Source organism: Balaenoptera ricei, chromosome 12 (assembly GCF_028023285.1).
Source record: "Balaenoptera ricei isolate mBalRic1 chromosome 12, mBalRic1.hap2, whole genome shotgun sequence".
NCBI classification, from domain to species: domain Eukaryota; kingdom Metazoa; phylum Chordata; class Mammalia; order Artiodactyla; family Balaenopteridae; genus Balaenoptera; species Balaenoptera ricei.
In genome coordinates, this window is record NC_082650.1 from 7655064 (window position 1) to 7678554 (window position 23491).

A 23491-nucleotide genomic window follows, 5' to 3' on the forward strand; every position below is an offset into this window, starting at 1 on the left:
GCTCTGCAAGAGGCACTCCCAGCCCTGTCCACTGGGAGCACAGTCATGACGACCCACTAATGCTGGGCTGGAGTGCTGGGAGCAACAGTAAGCCAGACACGGAGGACAGAGAGAATTGTTAAATCACTGCAAGTATGTTCATACTTAGAATTGAGATAAAGGAACAGTTAAACAGGAGTACAATAACCTACATCAATAATGTGTGAAACGGGGATATCTGAAGAGAGAGCACGGCTGTCTTGAATATATACACTCACTTTGTGTCTGCCATTAACTGGTGTATTTATGGATGTTCAAGAATAGATCAAATTCTTTTCATGGTTTTTGGAACACTTTTTTTTTTGCAGAGTTTTTAATTTGTAGAATAAATACAAAAATTTGTTTTAATTAAATGAAACAAATTTGTAAGGGGGCGACCTTATGACTAAATTAATCAAGCCGCGACCAGCGAGTTACTGAAGCCCATGGAATCACCTCCACAACATCCAACCAGCCAGCCATGGGCGCCGCCATGAAGTCACGGCCTTGCTGCTCTGTGTTTCCTCTCAGATGCATTCAGACCCAAGGGGAGCAGCCCCAACCATTCGTACAGTTCAAGGGGTGAGGAGACGAAGTTTACGAAGGAAGGACTTAGTGCAGCCAAACAGGTATGAATGTCATAAGTGGAGGAATTAAGATTTTTTTCCAAAATTAGCAAGAATAGTTTTCTAATGGTTAACATGAAACATCTTCCTCTCCACAGGTACACATCATCTTCTAGATGTAAACTGGCTGCCATACCCATGCCTACCTGTCCGCTGCATAGCCCAAGGTGAATGCCCCGGCCAGGAAGCCCAGGTTTAGGATGGCTTGTGTGAGGTCCAGCATCCAAGCATTGACACACACGAGGTCAAACTGGGAAAACAAAGAAAACACATGGGAGACGGAGACATGTGGCAATGCTTAAGACATTAAGACACCTCAAGACACCTGATCATCTGTCCAGACCAGTGATCCTTAAACATTTTTGCTCATATGCTCCTTAAATAAAAATTTTAAGTGTATCGCATAGATATTTTTACAGTGATATATAAACGTCTCCTTTATCAGTTTCACTATCTGCCATGGATGTAATTTTCAGTACACTACAAATGCTGACATTTTTAAATCGTTCTTTCAACTGTATCTGATAGAGTACTCTAGCCACGTGATACCTACCATCATCCACTGAAAACAAGTTCTTGAATAGCCTAAAATTTGACACTCATCTGTTTTCTCTTTGAATTCTTATTTTCATTCCCACATACATATATCCTAATATTTTATGTAGAAAATATTGTGTTTTGTGTTAATGTGTATTATGTTAATGGACAGGTAAATAAATACTTCTGCACGTAATAAATTATGTACATAAATTGACATTTAATTAACATTTTTTTCTGTGACAATGTTTCTAACTATTAGAATCCTTTCTGATTGGGTTATAATTACAGTTACTTTTAGAACACAATTGACAAAAACATAACATATGATGAATCTTGAAAAAGAATTATTACTCAGGAGTAAAATTTTGTTGGAAATGCACTGCGCCTTTTCTAGAAGAATGTTAAAAAAGCCACTTAGTTCATGTAATCTGTGGTTGAAGATTGTTTATTACTAGAATGAGTTAGGGCTCAACATCAATTCTATTCCTGTTTTTCATTTTTATAAATTTATGTGCCAAGAGAACTTGTCTGTATAAATAAATTAATGGGAATGGAGAGAGTTTTGTTACAGTATTGTTACTCAATTCTTTTGCTTCCTTCTCAACGCCAAGGTTCACAGAACAATCTATCATCAAAATTATTTTTAACTTTTCTATTAACCAACATGCCATTTAAGACTCCTACAGTCTTGCTGTCAGGAAAGAAATGGAAACCACCAGACTTACAAAAAGTTGTTTAATCAAATCATTAGGGTCATTTACTTTCTTTCTTAGTTACTTTCTTACCAATATTCCAAACTGTCCCACTGTTTGGTTCCCCACAGGTTTTAAAACCCCAGGTCAATACATCATAGTAAGATGGAAGAGAGGTGGGAGTCCTTCCACAAAGGGGGAGAAGGATATTAGGAAAAGACCTGTGTCCTCATCATGTACATATCCTCAGACAGATCCATTTTGGACATATGTGCGTTGAGGCTCTGAAAACTGATTCCCTTCAAAGTAGCCAGGCCCTCTACCTTGTGATTTTCTCTGCACACCTCCAAATGGTATGCTTGCCCCAGTGTGAAGACCACTACTCTAGACTGTAGCGTGATGAGGAAATTAACGTTGTTGGAATAGGAATTGTGAGTGGTCTTATAGATACATATTCGTAAGCAAACTGTAATGATATTTATTTATAGAACCTGACTTGTCTTGGTTCTACAGCTAATGACCTGTCGACTAACATAGCTGGAAAAAAAAAAAACTGGGGTCAGTAGTAGCTGGCTCACTTCATAGACTTACTGAAAAGATTTATGGAGATTACAGAAGTAGGAATATACACATATATGCATAGTAGTAGTAACTTAAAAGAGATTTATCGTCAATGTAGGTACTGGTTTTCCAAAGCACAACAATTTCATTTTAAGTAAACTTGCAGATGATTATCTGAAATAATTTCCCATTAGAATTAAACATATAAAGGATGCAATTAGAGTATATAAAATCTCAGAGGTCAAACAGGTGATTTAACCCCCAGAGAAAGCATTTTGACTCAGAAAAGTGTCAGCCAGTGTCAAATATAACCTCTCAAAGAGTAGAATTTGCTTCCTCCAGCTGAGCTTCAGATAACTTGGTTAACTAAAGATAAAGGAATGTTTTCCATAGATGACACAGCAAGGCCCAGCAAGAGCTATCCTTTTATGAACGTATTTAGCTGCTTTTGAATTGTGTGAATTAAAATACCCCTAAATACTCTTTAAACACAAAGATATTCTCTATTATAAAACCAGCGATCTTGGATTTCCCTGGTGGCGCAGCAGTTAAGAATCCGCCTGCCAATGCAGGGGACACGAGTTCGATCCCTGGTCCGCGAAGATCCCACATGCCGTGGAGCAACTAAGCCCGTGCGCCACAACTACTGAGCCTGTGCTCTAGAGCCCGCGAGCCACAACTACTGAAGCCCACACGCCTAGGGCCCGTGCTCCGCAACAAGAGAAGCCACCGCAATGAGAAGCCCGCGCACCTCAACGAGGAGTAGCCCCCGCTCTCCGCAACTAGAGAAAGTCCGCGCAGCAACAAAGACCCAATGCAGCCAAAAATAAATAAATAAAAAAGAAATTTATGTATGAAAAAAAAAAACAGTGATCTTTTTCACTCTCCCATAAAAGAAATTTTCAAAAAGGATTTTTTTGTATTTTGTATCACAATAAAATTAATTTAAAATAAATGTTTAAGTGGTTAAAGGGCTATGATAACTTAGTTTCTAAAGCACTACGATACCATCCAGACCACATATTGTCAGTCCTCTATACTTTGTTTTGCATCTCAGATGCTGGAGGAGTGGAAACTACAATTCTCAGAATCCTTGCCAGCAGGGGTTCTGTTTAGGTTCTGCCAGTAGGGGGCGCTGGTGCAAGATCAGAAGGCAGGAGGGAGGTAGTGGGGATTCTGCTTCTGGCTGTGGCAGCAGCACAGGCTCCAACTGTAGCAGTGACAAAAGTCAGTGCTTTTAACCACTCCCCGGCTACACAGGGGCAAATGGACAGGACCCACAGGCTCTGTAATGCCGTGGAGCAGGGCAGGGGTTCTGCAGGAGCTGTCTTTCCTTGCTTTTCTAGCCTTTCCAAAACAGCTCAAATCCAAATCCTTTTATTCAATCCCTTCCCGCTTGAAATACCTAGCCTAGTTTCTCTTTTTATGCCTGGGAGCCTGCCATCTTTCAAAAGCACAAAAGAAATTAATATAAACAAATCACATACCTGTAAAGAAATGCACACACACACACACTTAGGTTCCCAGTAGGGAACAGACACTGCAGTCACAAGGATGGAAGGGCTTGGTTTTGACTCTTGCGTGTACAGTCAAGAGTCAGAACCCTGCCTCCTGGGGCTGGTGCTTCCTAATCAGCTCTGAGCTCGCTGCCTGCTGCCAAAACAGCTCTGAGTCTGAGATATGTTTTTGTGTCTAGAGAGAGGTTGGCATGTACCAAAGCCAATGAACGTCATAGGCTGAAGACTTTTTCCTGAAATAAAGTACTAAAAGCAGTTTGTAGTTCCCAGGGAGACCTAAAACCCATCTCTTGTCAAATTTAACTAAGTTTGAATCAAAGACACAAGCATTTACGTCTGTCCTAAGGCAATCTACCAAGAACAAGTGAAGCATCGCCTTTTTTTCCCCTAAGTGTACATATTTAAAGTTTTTTTTAAATGCTCATAAATCCAGGTGTACCCATCCTGTTAATTTTCTTTTAAAGTCACTTTTATTTAAATTTCAAGTCACTTTTACACAAAGAGAATTACTCCCCTTGGCATGAGCAGAAAGCCAATCTGATAAAAGATTCAAACAACTGTTCATGGAATGCTGGAAGGGATCACATTGTTTCATTTTGCAGAAAGCACAACTCTAGCCTAATCAGATACTTTTGAAGAGCCTCCAACCAAGTGATTTTTTTAAGCTTTTCCTAGTCATTAAAATCCAAACAGACATTATGTTAACTTGAGTTGTAATGGTAAAATGCTGGAGCAGGTCATTATCAGATCTATGCTCAAGTTTTGATTTCTAAATTATCCTTAGAACCAGAGTAACAGAATATCTTCAATATACAAAGGCCAAAGGTAGGAAATAAGGTAAAAATAATGCAGGGATGCAGGAGACTTAGGACCTCAGGAGGGGGCTTGCCCGCTCCTGAAACCACAGGGAATGGCCCCTGATGACGGGCAGCTGGTTTTCCATAGATGTCTTGTTTAGCCTTCTTGAACAAATTCTCACGTGAGAGATTCTAAGTTTAGAGGACATCACAGTATTTGACTCCAGTGTCCCTTTGGTTTGACCACTGGGTGTAGGGTGCCTCTGGCTACGTTTAGCACTGGCCAGACAATCACACGTTGACCCCCATGGATGGATTCCATTTCTAATCAACAAGCCGCCATCACAGAGCCTAATAATGGTTAAAAATAGTGTTAAAAATAGTGTACTCATAAAGAAAATCATTTGGGTTGGGTCTCCATGAGGGGGAAGGATGTCATTATTAATTCTAGTTTTAATGAAAATTTCTTTAACATGATCCGATAGCATTATTTGGGTATCTTAATACCAAAAAGTTAATGCTTTTCTGATCTGTATGAACCATCATGATGAGCTGCAGGTATGAAAACTAATCATCAGGTATTTACAGCTTCCAGTGGTGTGCCTGGCATCATGCAGATGAGGCTGGGAGCAATACCAGTGACGAACAGGCTTTGCTTCTGCCTCTGTGACGAGCTTATTACATGGCTTAGAGAGCCAGGATCAGTTCATGGGCAGCAGACGCAGAGGAACTGAGATCTAAATGGAATGGGATTGACTATAAATGCGTGAGGGCCTCAGGGAAAGAAACGACTGGTGGGACCCAGAGCAGTCAGATTGTGAAGAAGGTGGGACATAAACAGATCCTTCAACAATGAGTTGCATTTAGAAGGAAAAAAAAGGGGAAAGAAGGGTACTGAGCAGGGCGACGGGCAGCCTAGGCTCAAGGACAGAAGCGTGCGGGCCAATGAGGTTCAGATCTGCCTGCAGCAGTGGAGGTGCCAGGCTCAGGTTTGAAGCTGAAGAACCACTTGTGTCTGTGCCCCCAGTGGGGAAGGGAGCGCAGGTCCCGCAGGGACAGAGTTTCTTATTCAGGAAACCAGAGGCATCGAGAGAGCTCACAACAGGGAGGAGGAAGTTCTAAAAGCTAGAGGAAGAGTCTGGAAGGTTGCAAATGGAGAGGTCCAGAGCAGAAGCCCTGGTCCCGGGACAGAACGAGATTCCAAGGAGATGATAGATGATAGATGATAGAGACGAGACAGGAAACCCAAGAGTCTGCAATGATCACCTAGGACAGGTGACTTCACCGGCATAAAGAGGCACCACTGTGTGATGCAAGGCTTATAGAGCATCACCTGTCATATCAGCTGCTCTCCAAGGTGGATAATAAAAATAATGCCTCATCATTTATTAACTGAAGACCTTCGTGACTCACCCTCACATCTTCAAAGTTCAAGCTGTTTTATTTCTTTGTAGTGAAGACAAGCAATTACTCATCTGAAAATGTTTACGATTTCTCTAAACAACTGAGACTATGTGACGATGAGAGGAAAATGACAGGCTCTGAATCTGGACAGATCTAAGGGCAGAGAGGAGCCGCGGCTCTGGAGTCAGCCCAGGTGTTGATCCAACACTCCTAGCTTTGTGTCCCTTGATGATTTTCTTAGTGTCTTTAACCCTCTGTGTCCCTATCTATAAAATGGGGTAAGAACTGGACTGATGCTGTCACTCAGGTAATATATGTAAAGTACTTAGCCCAATGCCTGAGATATTAAATACCCAATAAACTTTCCCAATTGCATTATGATTACTGATCTAATGTTGATGATAATAAATAGCATAATGAATGGTTTTATTTATTTTTTTATCAATTTATTGTTTATTTATTTTTACTTTTGGCTGCATTGGGTCTTCATTGCTGCGTGCAGGCTTTCTCTAGTTGCGGCGAGTGGGGGCTACTCTTTGTTGTGGTGCGCGGGCTTCTCATTGTGGTGGCTCCTCTTGTTGTGGAGCATGGGCTCTAGGCACACGGGCTTCAGTAGTTGTGGCACTCGGGCTCAGTAGTTGCAGCTCACAGGCTCTAGAGTGAAGGCTCAGCAGTTGTGGCACACAGGCTTAGTTGCTCCACCGCATGTGGGATCTTCCCAGACCAAGGATCGAACCCATGTCCCCTGCATTGGCAGGCGGATTCTCAACCACTGCGCCACCAGGGAAGTCCCAATGAGTGGTTTTAAAATGTGGTTTTCACCACTGACTGCTTGTTAAAATTACTTGGAGTAAGTGAAAACAAGCCTAAGCTCCGCTCCAGACCAATTAAATCAGAATCTAGTCTAACAAGAAGGTGAGTTTGGGGTTTCCCTGGTGGCGCAGTGGTTGAGAGTCTGCCTGCCAATGCAGGGGACACGGGTTCGAGCCCTGGTCTGGGAAGATCCCACATGCCGCGGAGCAACTGGGCCCGTGAGCCATAATTACTGAGCCTGCGCGTCTGGAGCCCGTGCTCCGCAACAAGAGAGGCCGCGATAGTGAAAGGCCCGCGCACTGCGATGAAGAGTGGCCCCCGCTAGCCGCGACTAGAGAAAGCCCTCGCACAAAGACCCAACACAGCCATAAATAAATAAATTTTTTTAAAAACTGCAAAACCTTTAAAAAAAAAAAAAAGGCGAGTTTGAAAACCACTCATATGGAGGTTATCAGTGATTTACATGCCTGCTGGCAGGTAGTTAATTTTTGCATATTGTACTGGGTTGAATAGTGTTCTCCCCACCCCTCCCACAATTTATGTCTATCTGGAACCGCAGAAGATGATCTTATTCGGAAATAGGGTTTTTGCAGATATAATTGGTTAAGATGAGGTCACACTGGATCGGGGTGGGCCCTAATCCAGTGACTGGTGTCCTTATAAGAAGAGAAGCAGAGGCACAGACACACACCTGGGGGGAAGCACCATGGGACGACATAGGCAGAGATTGGAATGATGCATCTACAAGCTAAGGACCACCAAGGATGGCCTGGTATTTGCTTGCTAGGGTGGCCATGATGCAGTGTGGCTTAAGCAACAGAAATTTATTTCCTCACAGTTCTGGAGGTTCGAAGTCTGAGATCAAGGTGTCAACAGAGTTGGTTTCTTCTGAGGCCTCTCTCCTTAGCTTGAAGACAGCTGTCTTCTCCCTCTGTCTTTACCTGGTCTTCCTCTGTGTGTGTCTATGTCCTAATCTCCTTCTAACAAGGTCGTTAGCCATTTGGATTAGGGCCCACCTGAACAACCTCATTCCAACTTAATTTCCCCTTTAAAGAATCTGAAAAAGAGTGGATATATGTATATGTATAACTGAATCACTTTGCTGTACACCTGAAACTAACACAACATTGTAAATCAACTATACTCCAATATAAAATAAAAATTAAATTAAAAAAATAAGGCTTAGGGAAGCCATTGAAGGATTAATAAAAAAAGACTATCTCCAAATACAATCACATTCTGAGGTGCATATGAATTTGGGGGGGTTATATCTTAGCCCATAACAGCCGTCAACCCTGGAAGTTACCAGAGAGGCATGGAGCAGATTCTCCCCTACAGCCTTCAGAGGGAGCAGGCCTTGCTGACACCTTGCTGGATTTTTGTGTTTTCTAATGCAGGTTCCATATCTTTACTATTAAGACATAGTGGGCTTTGCTGTTATTCTCTCTTTTTACCTTTGGTCTTTAGTAAATAACTGCAAGCAGGTAACATCTTTATTTTAATGATATTTATTCTGGTTGCAGATAATTGCTATTGATTTCTTAAGCTATATCTCAAAATAACATACCCACACTTTCTGATAAAGCTGATTTCTGAGAAAATAAGAATAATGAATAAGGAGGTTTACAGTCCTCAAAGGGAAAAATGGGTAAATTCAGAAGGACCATGTAGAGAAACAACTAAATGGGGGATTAAGCTCATAATGAAACGCATCTCTGTGAGCATTTTACTAGAAAATGTTTTACTAGAAAAAAAGTAGAGATTTAGAAATACATAGGAGTTTGCTAAATCATTCTGTTGATAACGTTAAGTGACTTAACACAGTGCTTCTCAAACGCGTGGACCAGCAGCACAGAATCGTCTGGGAACTTGGGAGAAACGCAAGTTCTTGGGATCCACCTCCAACCCCCTGAATCAGAAACGCTGGGGTGGCACCCAGAAACCTGTATTTGAACAGATCCTCCAGGAGATTCTGCTGCATGCTCAAGTCTGAGAACCACAGAATCGAACACGTTACTTACATTAGTAATTTTTCAAATTGGACACTGCTGTGGACCCCACCTCACTCCCCCCCCCCCATCCCCCTCCCCACCTGCGGGTTCTCCTCCTGGTAGAGACTGAACACCTAAGTTTTGCTTCTAGATCTGTTTTCTAGGGAATCTAAGCTGGAAAAAAAGATATAGGACCACTTCATAAGATTTTGTTAGAAGAAGTAGAACGACTTAAAGAGATACCCTAAACGTAAAGGATTTCACTTGAAGAATGCAGTTGAGAATAAAGCCACAACGCCCCACCCCACTGCGCCTGAGTCTTCTTCCTTCTGCATTCTCTTCTCTCTTTTCCTTTTTCCACAGCCCAGCCCACCCAGGTGGAGGGGAAAGCAGAGGCTTCAGAAACAAAGCAAAGAGGGATTAGAAAACAGAGAGTGAGATAAAGGGGCTGGACAAAGAGGAAGGCACCGGGAGGTGAAACCAACATGGTAACTGAGACGCACGCCCTGCGGGGCTGCTCTTCCCCACGTGACGGTGCAGCAGCTGCCCTGTAGGCTGGAGACTCGCACGACGCGACCGGTGGGGCTGTGTGTACCACCAAACGGCACAGCCGGCCATGGGTGGGCCGTGTCTATCTAAAGGGGGTGGGGGGGGTGGGGTGGTTCAAACCTGAGAAAACTACGACCTTGGGCTTCCCTGGTGGCGCAGTGGTTGAGAATCTGCCTGCCAATGCAGGGGACACGGGTTCGAGCCCTGGTCTGGGAAGATCCCACATGCCGCAGAGCGACTAGGCCCATGAGCCACAACTACTGAGCCTGCGCATCTGGAGCCTGTGCTCCGCAACAAGAGAGGCCGCGATAATGAGAGGCCCGCGCACCGCGATGAAGAGTGGCCCCACTTGCCGCAACTAGAGAAAGCCCCCGCACAGAAACGAAGACCCAACACAGCCATAAATAAATAAATAATTTAAAAAACAAACAAACAAAAACTACGACCTGCTCAGGAAATAAGACTTAAGAAATCCACATTGGCTTCCAACTCCCAAGGGCCACAGAGATCCACATATTTATGAATTCCTCTCTCTCCCAATTTCCAGCTAAAAGGGCCCAACCAATACAATCCTAAAAACTGCAAACCACAGACAGAAACTAGAAACGTGTCCTGCCCAGAGACCTAAAGCTTTGGGAGTTTCAGCTGAAAGCAAAGCGGGTCTGAGTCCAGCCAGGCGGGCACCACCTGCTGCCATAGAACCTGTCTAAGGGAAGCAAGCCTGTCGGGGAGCTGAGCAAAGAGACTCAACCCTTGTCCCCTCCCCTCTCCATGCCCCTCACTCACAGCTCCTGGGCTGGAGCCAAGCCTTGCGGAAGTGGGAGGATTCTGGCCATCCAGCTGGTGCAGGAGCCTGCGGTGTGGGCTGCCGGCGACCGGTTGGCAGGGCTGGCCCTGAGTTGCATGCGTGTCTAGAGGGGGTGTGCAGGACAGATACTCCAGGGTCAGCTGCTGAATGGCTGGAAGCAAAGGCGGGTCCTTCCTTGCCCGGTTGTCTTGTGCAGCCATGTCAACCCCCCACGAGGAGAAGCTGCTAGAACCCTCTGAGCCCATGGAGGTCTCCTCCTGATCCCACGCAAACCAGAGAAAAATCACAGTCAGTGGGAACCGGCAGAACTGAACAGACACCGCGTACTCCTCACCACGCTCCGAGCCAGCTCCGAGCCGGCCACGTGCCCATCTGCAAACACAAGCAGAGGAAAGCGCCCAGGCTGGGGCCAGACTCCGAAGTTCAACCGAGAACCACCTGAACGTTCGGAGCAAATGGTTCTCGGTAATAAGTGAGTGCAAGAAACAGGAGCACTAAAAACCCTAATTCAGAGTTTTGGTGAGACGTCAGAGGCCATCACATTGATGAAGCAAGAGTGGTTAGTCAGGGGAAAAGGAGCAGTCTGCAAAAAGGAATTGTTGGAGATTGAAAGCATAACTGCTGAAATTAAAAACAAACGGAGGCAGCGAGCAGCACTGATGGAACGCTGGGGACGAGAGAGTCAGTGACTTCGAGCATCCGTTTGAAGAAGTTTTCTAGGAACCTGAGAAAAAAGGCAGAGCAGACACCTGAGAAAAAAGAAGAGAAGCACAGAGCAGTCCAAGGTGCTAACGCTGGTTTTTCCATAAATGGGAACCCATAAGGGAGGAGGAGAAGTTATGATAAGGTGCAGAGAGAAATTCTGTGAGTGGAAGGAAGATTTGAGCCCAGTGACCAGCAAGAGAGGTCCCACTGCACTATAAATACCTGCACTTCAATCCCCACACCCACCCTCGCTCCAGAGACCCCTGAGTGTGAGTAGGGGGCCTGGAGATGAAAGACTTTCAGATGTTTCCTCTGTGCTCAGCACCACAGGCACCTAGGCTTTCTCCCTCCGTCCCTGCCCTTGTCCCATCGCACACCCTCCTGCCCCTAGCTTGGGATTCAGCTTTCTCTGGGGCGGTTAAGTCAGGCACTGGTCTATATTTATTGATATGGAAAGAGACCTAACACTTTAGCAGATTTAAAAATCAGGTTACAAAACACAAGGCCTACGATTCCACAGGTGTACAACAACCTGTATTTAAGCACATACGTGGAAATATCAGAAGGGAAGGGCACCCACAAGTTTTTTGAAAAAGTTCTGACTGGATTCTAAGTGATTCTGTTTCCATACCTGTGTGTTTTCTTAATTTTCTTTGCATTGAGTATGTATTATTTTATGTATTTTATTAGAAAAATGTAAAATATCCACTTTGGTAAAACACGGAAATTCTATACTGAATGTAAAGCCATATTAGAAGGATGGGGAAAGAGTTTCATTGAGGGAAATAAGGTGAGGACAGCAAGGGGAAGGGGGAAAGGGCCTCCAGAGTCGGATGGTGAAAGTCTGGTATGTGCTGGAGTAAGGTGGGCCCTCTTCCTGACAATTATGTTTGAAATGATTGTTAGTGGGAAATCAGAGATAGGTGAGGGTGGGGTGGGGAGACTGTCCTCTTAAAAGTCTTTCAAATGATACTTAATTTCACATGAAATTTAGGAAGTAATTAAAAAAGCAAAAACACAAATCAAGAACCTCTCTCTCCATGCAGTTAAGCCCTTTAATGTCTAAGGCAAGTCTGCTCTTACTCCTGGCAAATCCAGTTGTGATAAATGAGTTTTCATGGCAGAATGCAGCTCTCAGTCTTTGCCACTGTTGCCTGATCTGAAGTTAGTGCACAGGCGGAACTAAGATTTTGTGTGCTGGACCTCTGATATTGTCCTTCAAGTCTCTGAGGAACTGTTTGTTTTCAGTCTTTTTTTTTTCCCTCTTCTTCTTTAGACTGGGTCATTTCTACTGATCTACCTTCAAGTTCACTTCTTCTTTCTTCTACCATCTCCAATCTGCTATTGAGATTAGTTAGTGAATTTGTCATCTCAGTTATTGTACTTTTCAGCTCTAGAATTTCTATTTCTTATATCATTTCCATTTCTCTGTTGAGATTCCCTATCTACTCATTCATCATTTTTCCTTTAATTCTTTGAACATCCCTTAATTGGTTGAACATATTTATAATAGCTGCTTTGAAGTCTGTGACTACTGAATCCAAGGTCTGGGCCCACTTGGAGTCCAGTTCTAATGGCAGCCATTCTCCACTGCCTCACTGTCGACCCCCCAGCATGATCACATTTCCTGTTTTTTGCATGTCTTACTGGCTTCAGATGTCAAAGGACAGGGCTTAAAGTGGTCACTTCAGTCTCTCTGAGTCCTGCTGTGCTCTTCTAACGATTGTAGGCTTTTTGTTCTGGTAAAAAGTTAACAGACCTGGACTTAAACTACAAAGTCTGACTCCCCTGTGATGTATGGCAGCTGGTAACTCAGCTCAATTGTACAGCTTCTGACAGCTGCTTTTTTGGCCTGGCTCTCTGGTGGTCTGCCCCGGAATTCGGGAAGAGTTTATATTCAGATTTTGGGGTTCAGCTTTCTGTGGTCCTCCTGCTTTTGGGGAATATCACTCCCCTAATTTCCAGCTGGTCTGTCGGTTTGGGGGTCTGCTCTCTCATGCCTTTAGCCAGTAGGGCTTTAGCTTTTTATTACCCAAGCTGTACATGGGTTGGGGAATGCACTCAGTTTATGGGTGAAAAAGTAAATCTGGATTTTTATTTTATTTTTCCGAGAAAAATTAAGTTGGACTTTGGTTCTTTTAATACCTACAGGACAAGACTGAACGTCCCACATTTAAAAATCGCATGAAATGAACTTTCAGACTATAAAATATTTTTTAAATGAATGTTCTATTTTATCAATAAGACTAAATAGCTTTTACTGGTATGAATATGTCCTTCAGAATTTTCAATTTAAAATTTATTCTCCATTTTACTGGACTCGTTGGAAATATAATTGAGTGAAGTGTTACTGTCATTACCTGTGATGTTGGAATCTCAGAAGTAAGATATTTCTGGTGCTCTCTTTGCTCCAAAACATCACACTAACTAGCTTTTTGGTTCAGTTTTCCAGATTGGTAGAAAAATGATGTCTGAAAATAAACATCATAATAATCTCTTTGATAATTTCTACTCTTGATCATTGTAAAACACATTATTTAAGAAAATAAGCAAGTTCACATTAAACTACTTCTTTCTCAAGCCTAATTATTGTAGGATTGCGGTAGGACCCTGTGGGGCCTTCCTCGGCACAGGCTGCCCCTGACATCTCCCACCTCTTGTTTGTAAAAAACCTTTAGCCTCCTAGGCCTTCCCCAAGTTCCAAGAGCAAATTTAATCAGGGAAGTGAGAAAATGAGGAAACAAAGGAAGGCAGTCAAGCGAGACAAAATAATAATAGTTTGGCCATAAAACGAAATCAAGGGCTACAGTTCCTCCTCAAGGGCTATAGATAATATCCTGAGCCATATCCTTGAGTTATTTTGCAGATACTAAAACCTCCACCAGGTGGAAGAAGTTAACTATATACTGACCACCAGCACGTAGACCCCAGACCAGTTGGAAACAGAAGGTTGATGATGATGATTCCAGAAATACCACCGTTACCTCACCACCAACCAATCGGAAGAACGTTCATGAGCTGATCACGCACCCTGCGACCCTCTCCCTCACCTTGCCTTTAAAGACCCTTCTCTAAAAGCCATCAGGGAGTTTGGGTCTTTTGAGCATGAGCTACCTGTCCTGCTTTCTTGGCCCTGCAATAAACACTGTTCTTTCCTTCACCACAACTCCGTGTCAGTAGATTGGCTTTGCTGCACGTCAGGCAAGTGGACTCAAATTTGGTTCAGTAACAGGATAACTTTTAACTATTAGCATTTGAGATAATATACTCATCTAAGTTCCCTAAAACAGTGTTCCCTAAAACAGTGTTCATTTAAAGTTGCATACAATATCCGACTCATATTTTCGCCTATATTCTCTATCCCAGAGGCCAAGGTCAGCCTTGAGTGTTGGAGAGGAGTTGCCTTTTGTGGTACCCTGTTCCATGACATTAACCATACATAACACCTAACAGCTGATGTTCAAGCTTCATGGTGAAGACCTCCCAAATGGGTCTGCTAAGCATCTGTCTTTATGAGATATTAGTAAAGTAATAATCCACCTTAGAATAATAACACGTCCTACATGTGGTATTAGGGAGGAATGCCTTGGAAATGAGATTATCCCTCCTTTGATTAAAACCTTCAATAGCTCCCTATTTTTTACAGAAGAAAGTTCAGGCTTTTTATTACAGCTTTCAAAGCTTTTCCCATAGTGCCTCGACACATTTTTCCAATCTTACCACCCATCACTTTTCATTCTCAGCTGCACCGGCATGTTCACCCATATTTGAATTATTTTTACCTTTGTGAGCTTCCAGCTGTTCTCTCTGTCTGGAACACCATTTTTCCATCTCTTCTCTGTCTGATAAAAATCCCATTCCTTCATTCTTCAAGGCCTAGATAAAATGTATCCACTGGAGATGCCCTACCTATTAGACCCTTCATGAATATCTATTTCAGTTAGCTCCAGAAGTTAAAGACCTTAATTGTGACCACATAGCCTGAATTTTCTAGGAAAGTCCCAATACCATAATTTTCTTTGTCTCTAAGGTAACTTGTTAGTACGCAGACTACAGGTCCCTGTTTTTGGGTTGATAAACTCATTTACTACAACACTATCATTCTGTATCATCAGATTAAAAATCTGAAAAAAATAACAAATTATTTTTAAAAGATCATTGCCCATAATTTTTCAAAATTATTTTTTATTTAAGCTACATGGTGACTGTATATAAATTAGAAGAAAAACAACCAATTATTGGAATCACCTGCAACTCTACTCTGATATGAATATTCTTCTATACTTTTATCTATGCATATATACACACATATATGTTTTTAAAAGATAAGGTTATATTCTTCTACTATTTTATAGAGTCTGCATGTGATTTGTGAGTTTGTGAATCTCTCTTCTGTACCATCATTATAAATGGCTGTATTTAGTCTATTGCGTATGTGGCCATAATTATTAAACCAATTCTTTATGCTGGAAAAGGGATTAGGTAGTTTTAATTTTTTCACCATTCTAGAAAAATACTGCAAGACTTATTTTAAAAAAGAAATGCTAAATCAATAAGTGTTTTGAAATATAGTCATCATAGCAAGCAAAATATATGCATCTGGGGGTAAAAGATTAAATTATAACTTCAAAAAAATTATTCCAGTTGCTTGGTTAACCTTCCTATATTCCAAGTTATTACAAAACAAGTTTTGAAAAATATTATGTAAAGCAACCTGCTAATTTATGCATGTTACACATTCTTTTGTAAAACTCTTACACAGACCTCCTAAAATAAACATGTATGAGCACATTCCATGGAAATCCATTTTTTTCCAACAAAGTTTTCAACCCCAGTTTTTAGGAAAATAAAATGTAGGCTCTGTTTAGATTAGCATCATTGTTAATTAAAGTGAGCAGAGGTTCTTCTTGGAGTTGATTTCGTATCCCTTACATGACAACAATCCTCTGAAAATAATTACGAGGTGTAGAGACATTTAAAAGGACATGATAAGTATACTAAAATGACTCAACATTTTGGAAACAAAGCTGTCCAGACTAGACAATGGGAAAAATAAAAACAGGTGACATATTCTGCATATATATTTCAGATATATTTATTCACATATGATTTGTGAGCAAGGTAATAAACAATGAGATACAAATTAGAAACAGTAAGTTCAGAGTTCCTTGATTTCTTAGGACTCTGCAGTTATTCATGGGGGGTTGACTTGTATTTGAAACATACAACAATTAGTACCAAAAATGGGACCACTATTTGACAATTATAAGTACAAAGGGCAAAACAAAACACACAGAATTTATCCTTAGAAACATGACAATGTTTAAAACTAATAATAATAAAAGTTTAGCTGCCTTTTATGATTCTTTGCTTTGGGGAAAGGAAGGTACCAAATTAACCTATGGTGAAGCAAGACCTGGGGACTTTTACAGGTGCAAAAAGTAGTTCTATCACATCTAGTTGGCATTTTGAAAACAGTGCCAGGAGATATTTTGCTACTAAAAATTTTCCTCATGTATGGACAAAGCGATATTTGGCAGCTTTCTGGGCTGTAAGACCTCATGGAACCTACAGGAAAGATGTCATAAGCTATCTCATTGTAGGTGAGGTGAAACAGATAGAGGAAGATTATTAAAAGCAAAATAATAATGATAATAATATAATAATAATAAATCTCACAATGAGACTAACCATCCCTTTTGAGAAAAGTCAACACATGATCTTCTCTGTCCTTTGGAGAGAAAGACAGACGCCCCTTCTCCCACCTCCCATATGAGGGCCTGACGTAGAAATTTTTGAACTCTGCCATCTTGAGATGTTAAGGATTTCCTGATAAATATTAGTGTCCATCAAGCATTCCTTGAAGGGGAATTCTAGGATGGAGGAGTTCCATTACATCTTACTAGATTTCACTTTCTGTGTTTCAAATACCTTTTCTCCTTTTGGAAACTACAGTTGCCAAAGATTTTCATAACCTAGTCAGAACATAGAGTACCACGTACACCTTTTAAAGTCTGCCAAAGCCCATACTTTCTAATAGAGCACACTCTTATGACACAGGTAGCCAAGCTGAAGAAACACCAGCAACAGTGCCACATAAAAATCGACTTCTCCAGAGTATAAAAACTGGCCTACAGAATTTAAATCTTTGGTATTTTTCCACTTTAACACATGTCTTTTTTAATCTTCTAAAAAAATCATTGATTTTGACATGAATATTAAAAAGCCATGTTCTAATCCTATTACACTTTTTTGACTTTGACACATCAGTCTAGAATTTTCTGAGCCTTAGTTTTGTTCACACGTCAAAACTCAGGATACTGAACAGAGAGTCTTGAGGGACTGTGCTTTCCTGTTCTGATATTTTCTGTCCTGTGAACATGGAATGAATGTTAGAAACACCAGGTGACTCATATCAGTAAAACAATTACTATTAGATTAGGAAAGAAACAAAATATTGATACAATGAGAAATTTTAGAGGAGACACAGAACATTACATAAACCAATAAGAAAAGCAGAAGTTATTGTCAGAATAAGTCAACAAATGACCATGAAGTTTAAAAATGGCAAACTGACTCAAACAAACAAAAATCTCTGTGCCAGAGAATATTCAATGGAGAAAAAGAGTCTCTTCAGCAAGCGGTGTTGGGGAAGTTGGAGAGCTGCATGTAAATCAATGAAGCTAGAACACACCCTTCACACCATACACAAAAATAAACTCAAAATGGCTTAAAGACTTAAATATAAGACAAGACACCATAAAACTCCTAGAAGAGAACACAGGTAAAACATTCTCTGACATAAATCACACCAATGTTTTTCTTAGGTCAGTCTCCCAAGGCAATAGAAATAAAAGCAAAAATAAACAAATGGGACCTAATCAAACTTAAAAGCTTTTGCACAGCAAAGGAAACCATAAACAAAATGAAAAGACATCCTACGGACTGGGAGAAAATATTTGCAAATGATGTGACTGACAAGGGATTAATTTCCAAAATGTGCAATCAGTTCCTACAATTCAATAACAAAAAAGCAAACAACTCAATTGAAAAATGGGCAGAAGATCTAAATAGACATTTCTCCAAAGAATACATACAGATGGCCAATAAGCACATGAAAAGATGCTCAGTATCACTAATCATGAGAGAAATGCAAATCAAAACTACAATGAGGTACCACCTCACACAGGTCAGAACAGCCATCATTAAAAAGTCTACAAATAACAAATGCTGGAGAGGGAGTGCCAAAAAGGGAACCCTCCTACACTGTTGGTGGGAATGTAAATTGGTGCAGCCACTATGGAGAACAGTATGGAGGTTCCTCAAAAAACTAAAAATAGAGTTGCCATATGATCCTGCAATCCCACTCCCGGGCATATATCAAGACAAAACTATAATTTGAAAAGATACATGCACCCCAATGTTCACAGCAGCACTATTCACAATAGCCAAGACATGGAGACAACCTAAATGTCCATCAAATGGGTAAAGAAGATGTGGTGTATATATACAATGCGATATTACTCAGCCATAAAAAAAGAATGAAATAACACCATTTGCAGCAACATGGATGGACCTAGATATTATCATACCAAGTGAAGTAAATCAGACAGAGAAAGACAAATACCATATGATATCTCTTAGATGTGGAATCTAAAATACGACACAAATGAACATATCTACGAAACAAAAACATGCTCACAGATATAGAGAACAGACTTGTGGTTGCCAAGGGGGAGGGGGGTAGTGGAGGGAAGGACTGGGAGTTCGGGGTTAGCAGATGTAAACTATTACATATAGGATGGATAAAAAACAAGGTCCTACTGTATAGCACAGGGAACTATATTCAGTATCCTGTGATAAACCATAATGGAGAAGAATATATATATGTATAACTGAATCACTTTGTGTACAGTAGAAATTAACACCACTTTGTAAATCAATTATACTTCAATAAAATTAAAGTCTTTGTGCCAAAACTAAGCTTTCTCAGCAGCCTCTGCAGATGGCCTCTTCCTCCATTTGTGTCTTGTTTTCACTTTGTTTATTTTTTGTTCTCTCGGTGGTTTGTATTTGAGAGCAGGAATAAGTGGGATTTGACAATAGAATTATTTTCATAACATTTCCAGTTGATTAGAATCAAGAAAAGAGGCTTGAGAAAACAATCTCAGGAGAGTCTGGGCCAGGATTTTTGGTTAGAGCACTTCAAGAAAGTCTGGGACAATGGGATTATTGACTAAACTCCACCTGGAGAACACTGCTTTGCAAGTGTTTCCCTGTTGTGACTGCTGAGTTTATAATTATAATATTTGACCCGAAGCGCAGCACAAACTTTGTAATCTATATTACTCTGAACACTATTTCTAGCACACACACACACACACACAACACACACACAACAGTGTATTTCCCAAAGTCCTTAAGATGCCCGGAACTGCCCTTGTCCAGGGGTTGGGGGTGTTAGAAGGAAGGTCTGAAAGGCATGTCAGCTCCTTTCCCAGGACTGAGGTGCACTTTGGCTCTGTTGGTTCCAGGGCACAATTAACGTATCATCCAGGATTGCCACTCTAGTTCCTCATGGGACCCAAGACCACATTACCATTAGTTGTTCAAGGTCCCACATTGAAAATCTTTGCTTCTTACTACATTTTAAAAACAAATTGTTTTCCTTATGATTACTTGGAGTTATTGAAACAAACAAAAAAAAACGTAGATGGACTTCATGAAGACCTTGTTTTAAGGCTCCTTAAAGCAGATGTCAGCGAGGGTGGTGCCTTGAACACGCGTTAACCAACTAAGCAGGACACAGCAATACAGCAGCTCAGCAACCTGGCCATTTGAGTCTACACATCCAGGTGTTCAGGTGAATAAATATAGAGATGATGTCTCATCGTAGGTACTCTGGCAGGCTTCACATCTGGAATCTAGTGGCTGAAACTTATTTTTACTGACCCCTAACATTTACCGAGTACCCTACAGTCAAGCTTTCAATTAGTCGTATACACCATCTCATTTAATCCTCCCAGCAACCCTGTGAAGTAGACATGATTATTACCCTCATTTTACAGATGAGGAAACTGAGATTAGGAAGATGAGGAAACCAGTTGGAGGTTACATGCTCGTCAGCAGGTGGGGAGGAGGCTGACCTGAAACGTCTAACTCCTGACTCCACCCTCTCTGACACCCCATATGCCCCGACCTGCCACTCTTGCAGCCTCATACAAAGAAATGCAGTTTTAAAAAGTTGCTGGAATATACGTTCTTCATTTAAGCAGGTGCAAGAGATCATTCTTTAACTACTTTTACTTGGATAGATGTATACTGCAGCAAATATCCAAAACTCTCTTGTTCTGAGATTTTTTTTTTAAACCCTTGGCATTTTTCTTTAAACAAATGTTTAATAATTACTTAGACTTTATTAAGCTCTCTCTTTTCAGTAAGTGAGCTATTTCCATCATATTTTTGCCAACTGAATGTTGCCTCATGCTTGCAGTAAAATTTTCTGCTACTGGTATAACGTTTAAAAAAGGTTGGTATCACACCATACTTTTGCTTTCTCTTCAAGCATTACTCTAGCAGTTTTATATTGCTCTTAGAACCAATTGCTTGGCGGGGGGCAGGGTGGGGGGAGTACAAGCTCTTGAGTACAAGAGGTATGCATCTTGGTCCTAAAATTATGTTTGTTTTGCAAAGGAAGGAAGGTTCTAGAGTAGAGTGTCACCTTGACTGTTTATGTCTTTTTATTGGCTCAGAGTAGGCTAAACAGCAGGAAAATAGATCATTGCTAAGACTGAACTTCTTATGTTGAAATGACAGGGCGTTTCCGAAGGGTGGTGGTGCTGATTGGCCACACTCACGTGGATCTGGCTGCCTGTGAGACCCCGCTTCGTGCCACGTCAAAGGTCCAGGTCTGGTCTGATAAGTTTCTGGAGAGAGACGCTGCCACCAAGGTGTAAGGTGACCACGTGGTCTTTCTCACAGTGCTGCCCACCTTCCCACTTGGGGAAGCGTTAGGTGCCAGACTTCCAAAGTGAGCCACTCAGGAAATAACGTGCGCCCACTTGGTCTGTCCCTCCCGGTGTCCCTGGGAGGCAGAGATGCTCCAGCCACTGTCACTGCAGTGCTTACAAGTGAAGCTGGAGACGAGACACACATTCATTTATTTTAATTACTTAATTCTTAAACCGGAGGTTGGCACCCATCCTAGAAAAGGCCTGAACGGCCTTGCCGCTGCCAAGTCTTTTTCTCTTTCTTGTGTCTCTTCTCTATCCACATCTGCTCCAAACTGGATAGTGCAGCCCTCACCGACGAGCCCCACGGTCCCGGGACGGTGTGAGTCCCAGGAAACGCACCTGTCAGAGGCTGGCGTCCTCTCGCTAACCTGGGGGGCTTTGGGTGACTTTGGGTAAGCCAGGGGAGAGTCCTCTGTCCTGTCAGATATGGCCACACTGAAGGCACATCCGGATCTTGTACTCTGCTCAGCACAAGCAGCTAAGCACGGTGAAAAGACTTGTCCAGGAGGCTCCCGGTGCCAGGCATGTTGTCGTGCAGCGAGAAGGGAGCAGGGCTGGGCTCCGGTTTGCTCGAAGCTCCCAGCTGAGCACCGGTGATGCAGTATGTGAAACGGAATACAAGGTGGAATGTGTTGAAATCTCACAAGAGAAACACAGAATGCTACGCAAGCACAAAGCTGAGAGAGATGCGGTCCAGCTGGGAAGTACGTGCCAGGAAAGGCTTTTGGAGGAGACAGTGTTGGAGCCGGGCCGTGAAGATCTGGTTGTATTTTGACACACAGAGATGAGGTGGAAGCCAAGGGAACAGGGTCACCAACGAGATACAGGATTAGGCATGGGGCAGGATTGCAGTACGAAACTAGATCACAGAAAAATTGGACCGTGAGTCTTAATAGCAATGGGCATGTTGATAGCTCTATACGGTTTCTAAAACATTTTATTATTGAGTATTCTATTTGATTCATACAAAATATGAACTTAAGATTCTTATCAGGTTTTATTTTCATGAAGCTTCAACTGAGGGAATAAATGCGAACGTATTTTGTAAGATGTGACATGAAGTAAGATGTGAGTACTTACTACTAATGATTAGAACGTTATTAGAGAGTATAGTATAAGTCAAATGTACATGCTTTGATTAATTAATGCCAGCTCCCTTCTAACCTAGCTTGATAGATAATAATGTAAGAGCACTGACAACACCTGGTTCTGACGCTGCCTCTCCACTGCTTCCTGTGATTAGTTTTTAGAAAGATAGGGTTACAAGGGGACATTCACATGGTTGCCCAGATATAGGACGACTGTGAAGAATGGACTAGAAAGCCTCTGAGCCTTCCTACCCAAGGCCACACATCATGGAGCAGAGACGAGCGTTCCCGCTGTGTGTGCTCTGAACCCCTGCCCCACGGAATCGGTGTAAAACCGAGTGACTTTGTTGTACAGCAGAGATCGGAACCACACTGTAAATCAACTATACTTCAATTAAAAAAAAAAAAGTGGTGGTTTTTAAGTCACTAAGTTTTGGAGTAATTTCTTCTATAACAATAGGAAGTGGAATTTCAATTTGATCTGCAATGGTTCCTTTCTTTTTTTAAAAAAAATGAAGGGCTTCCCTGGTGGCGCAGTGGTTAGGAATCTGCCTGCCGGTGCAGGGGACACAGGTTCGAGCCCTGGTCTGGGAAGATTCCACATGCCGCAGAACAACTAGGCCCGTGCGCCACAACTACTGAGCCTACGCCCTAGAGCCCGTGAGCCACAACTACTGAGCCCGCATGCCACAACTACTGAAGTTCAGGCACCTAGAGCCCGTGCTCTGCAACAAGAGAAGCCACCGCAATGAGAAGCCCGCGCACCACAACAAAGAGTAGCCCCACTCACTGCAACTAGAGAAAGCCTGTGTGCAGCAACGAAGACTCAATGCAGCCAAAAATAAAATAAAAAAAAAAAAAAATCAAAAGTAACTATGACAAAATGCTAACATTCGTTCGCCTTGGGTGATGAGTGTATGGACATTTGTTATGTTTTTCTTTGAAAAATTTTATATTTTTTAATTGAAACGTTTACATGAAATACATTTGTGTTTCTAACATAAAACACCATTGTTGAAATTTCCAGTAAATCTCTAAGTGCTAGTGTTAAAAAGAAGAGATAGAGGGAGTTCCCTGGTGGCCTAGTGGTTAGGATTCTGGGCTTTCACTGCTGTGGCCTGGGTTCAATCCCTGGTCGGGGAACTAAGATCCTGCAAGCCATGAGGGCATGGCCAAAAAAAAAAGAAAAGAGATAGAAAGCATTCCAAGAGACTCACATCGAAAGCTACTGTATTTTACTTTGTTCATTTAAGGATTCAAAGATGGAGGTGAGAATATCATAAAGTAGTCGATGAACATCACAAGCACATCACGGGAATCGCTCTGATAATGGTCTACGCGGTAGTAAATTCTGATACTGTTTTCCATT

The 23491-nt window shown here is 41.9% G+C and overlaps 1 protein-coding gene across 3 annotated transcripts in view; it reads right to left on the reverse strand.

The window, feature by feature from the left end:
* Nucleotides 1–23491, reverse strand: part of SLC22A3 (solute carrier family 22 member 3) — a 95326-nt gene that overhangs the window by 48861 nt on the left and 22974 nt on the right. For all 3 annotated transcript variants that reach the window (XM_059940881.1, XM_059940882.1, XM_059940880.1), the window contains exon 2: nt 791–894. In XM_059940881.1, coding sequence (XP_059796864.1) covers nt 791–894 — 104 coding nt within the window. The remainder of the gene's footprint in view (nt 1–790; nt 895–23491) is intronic.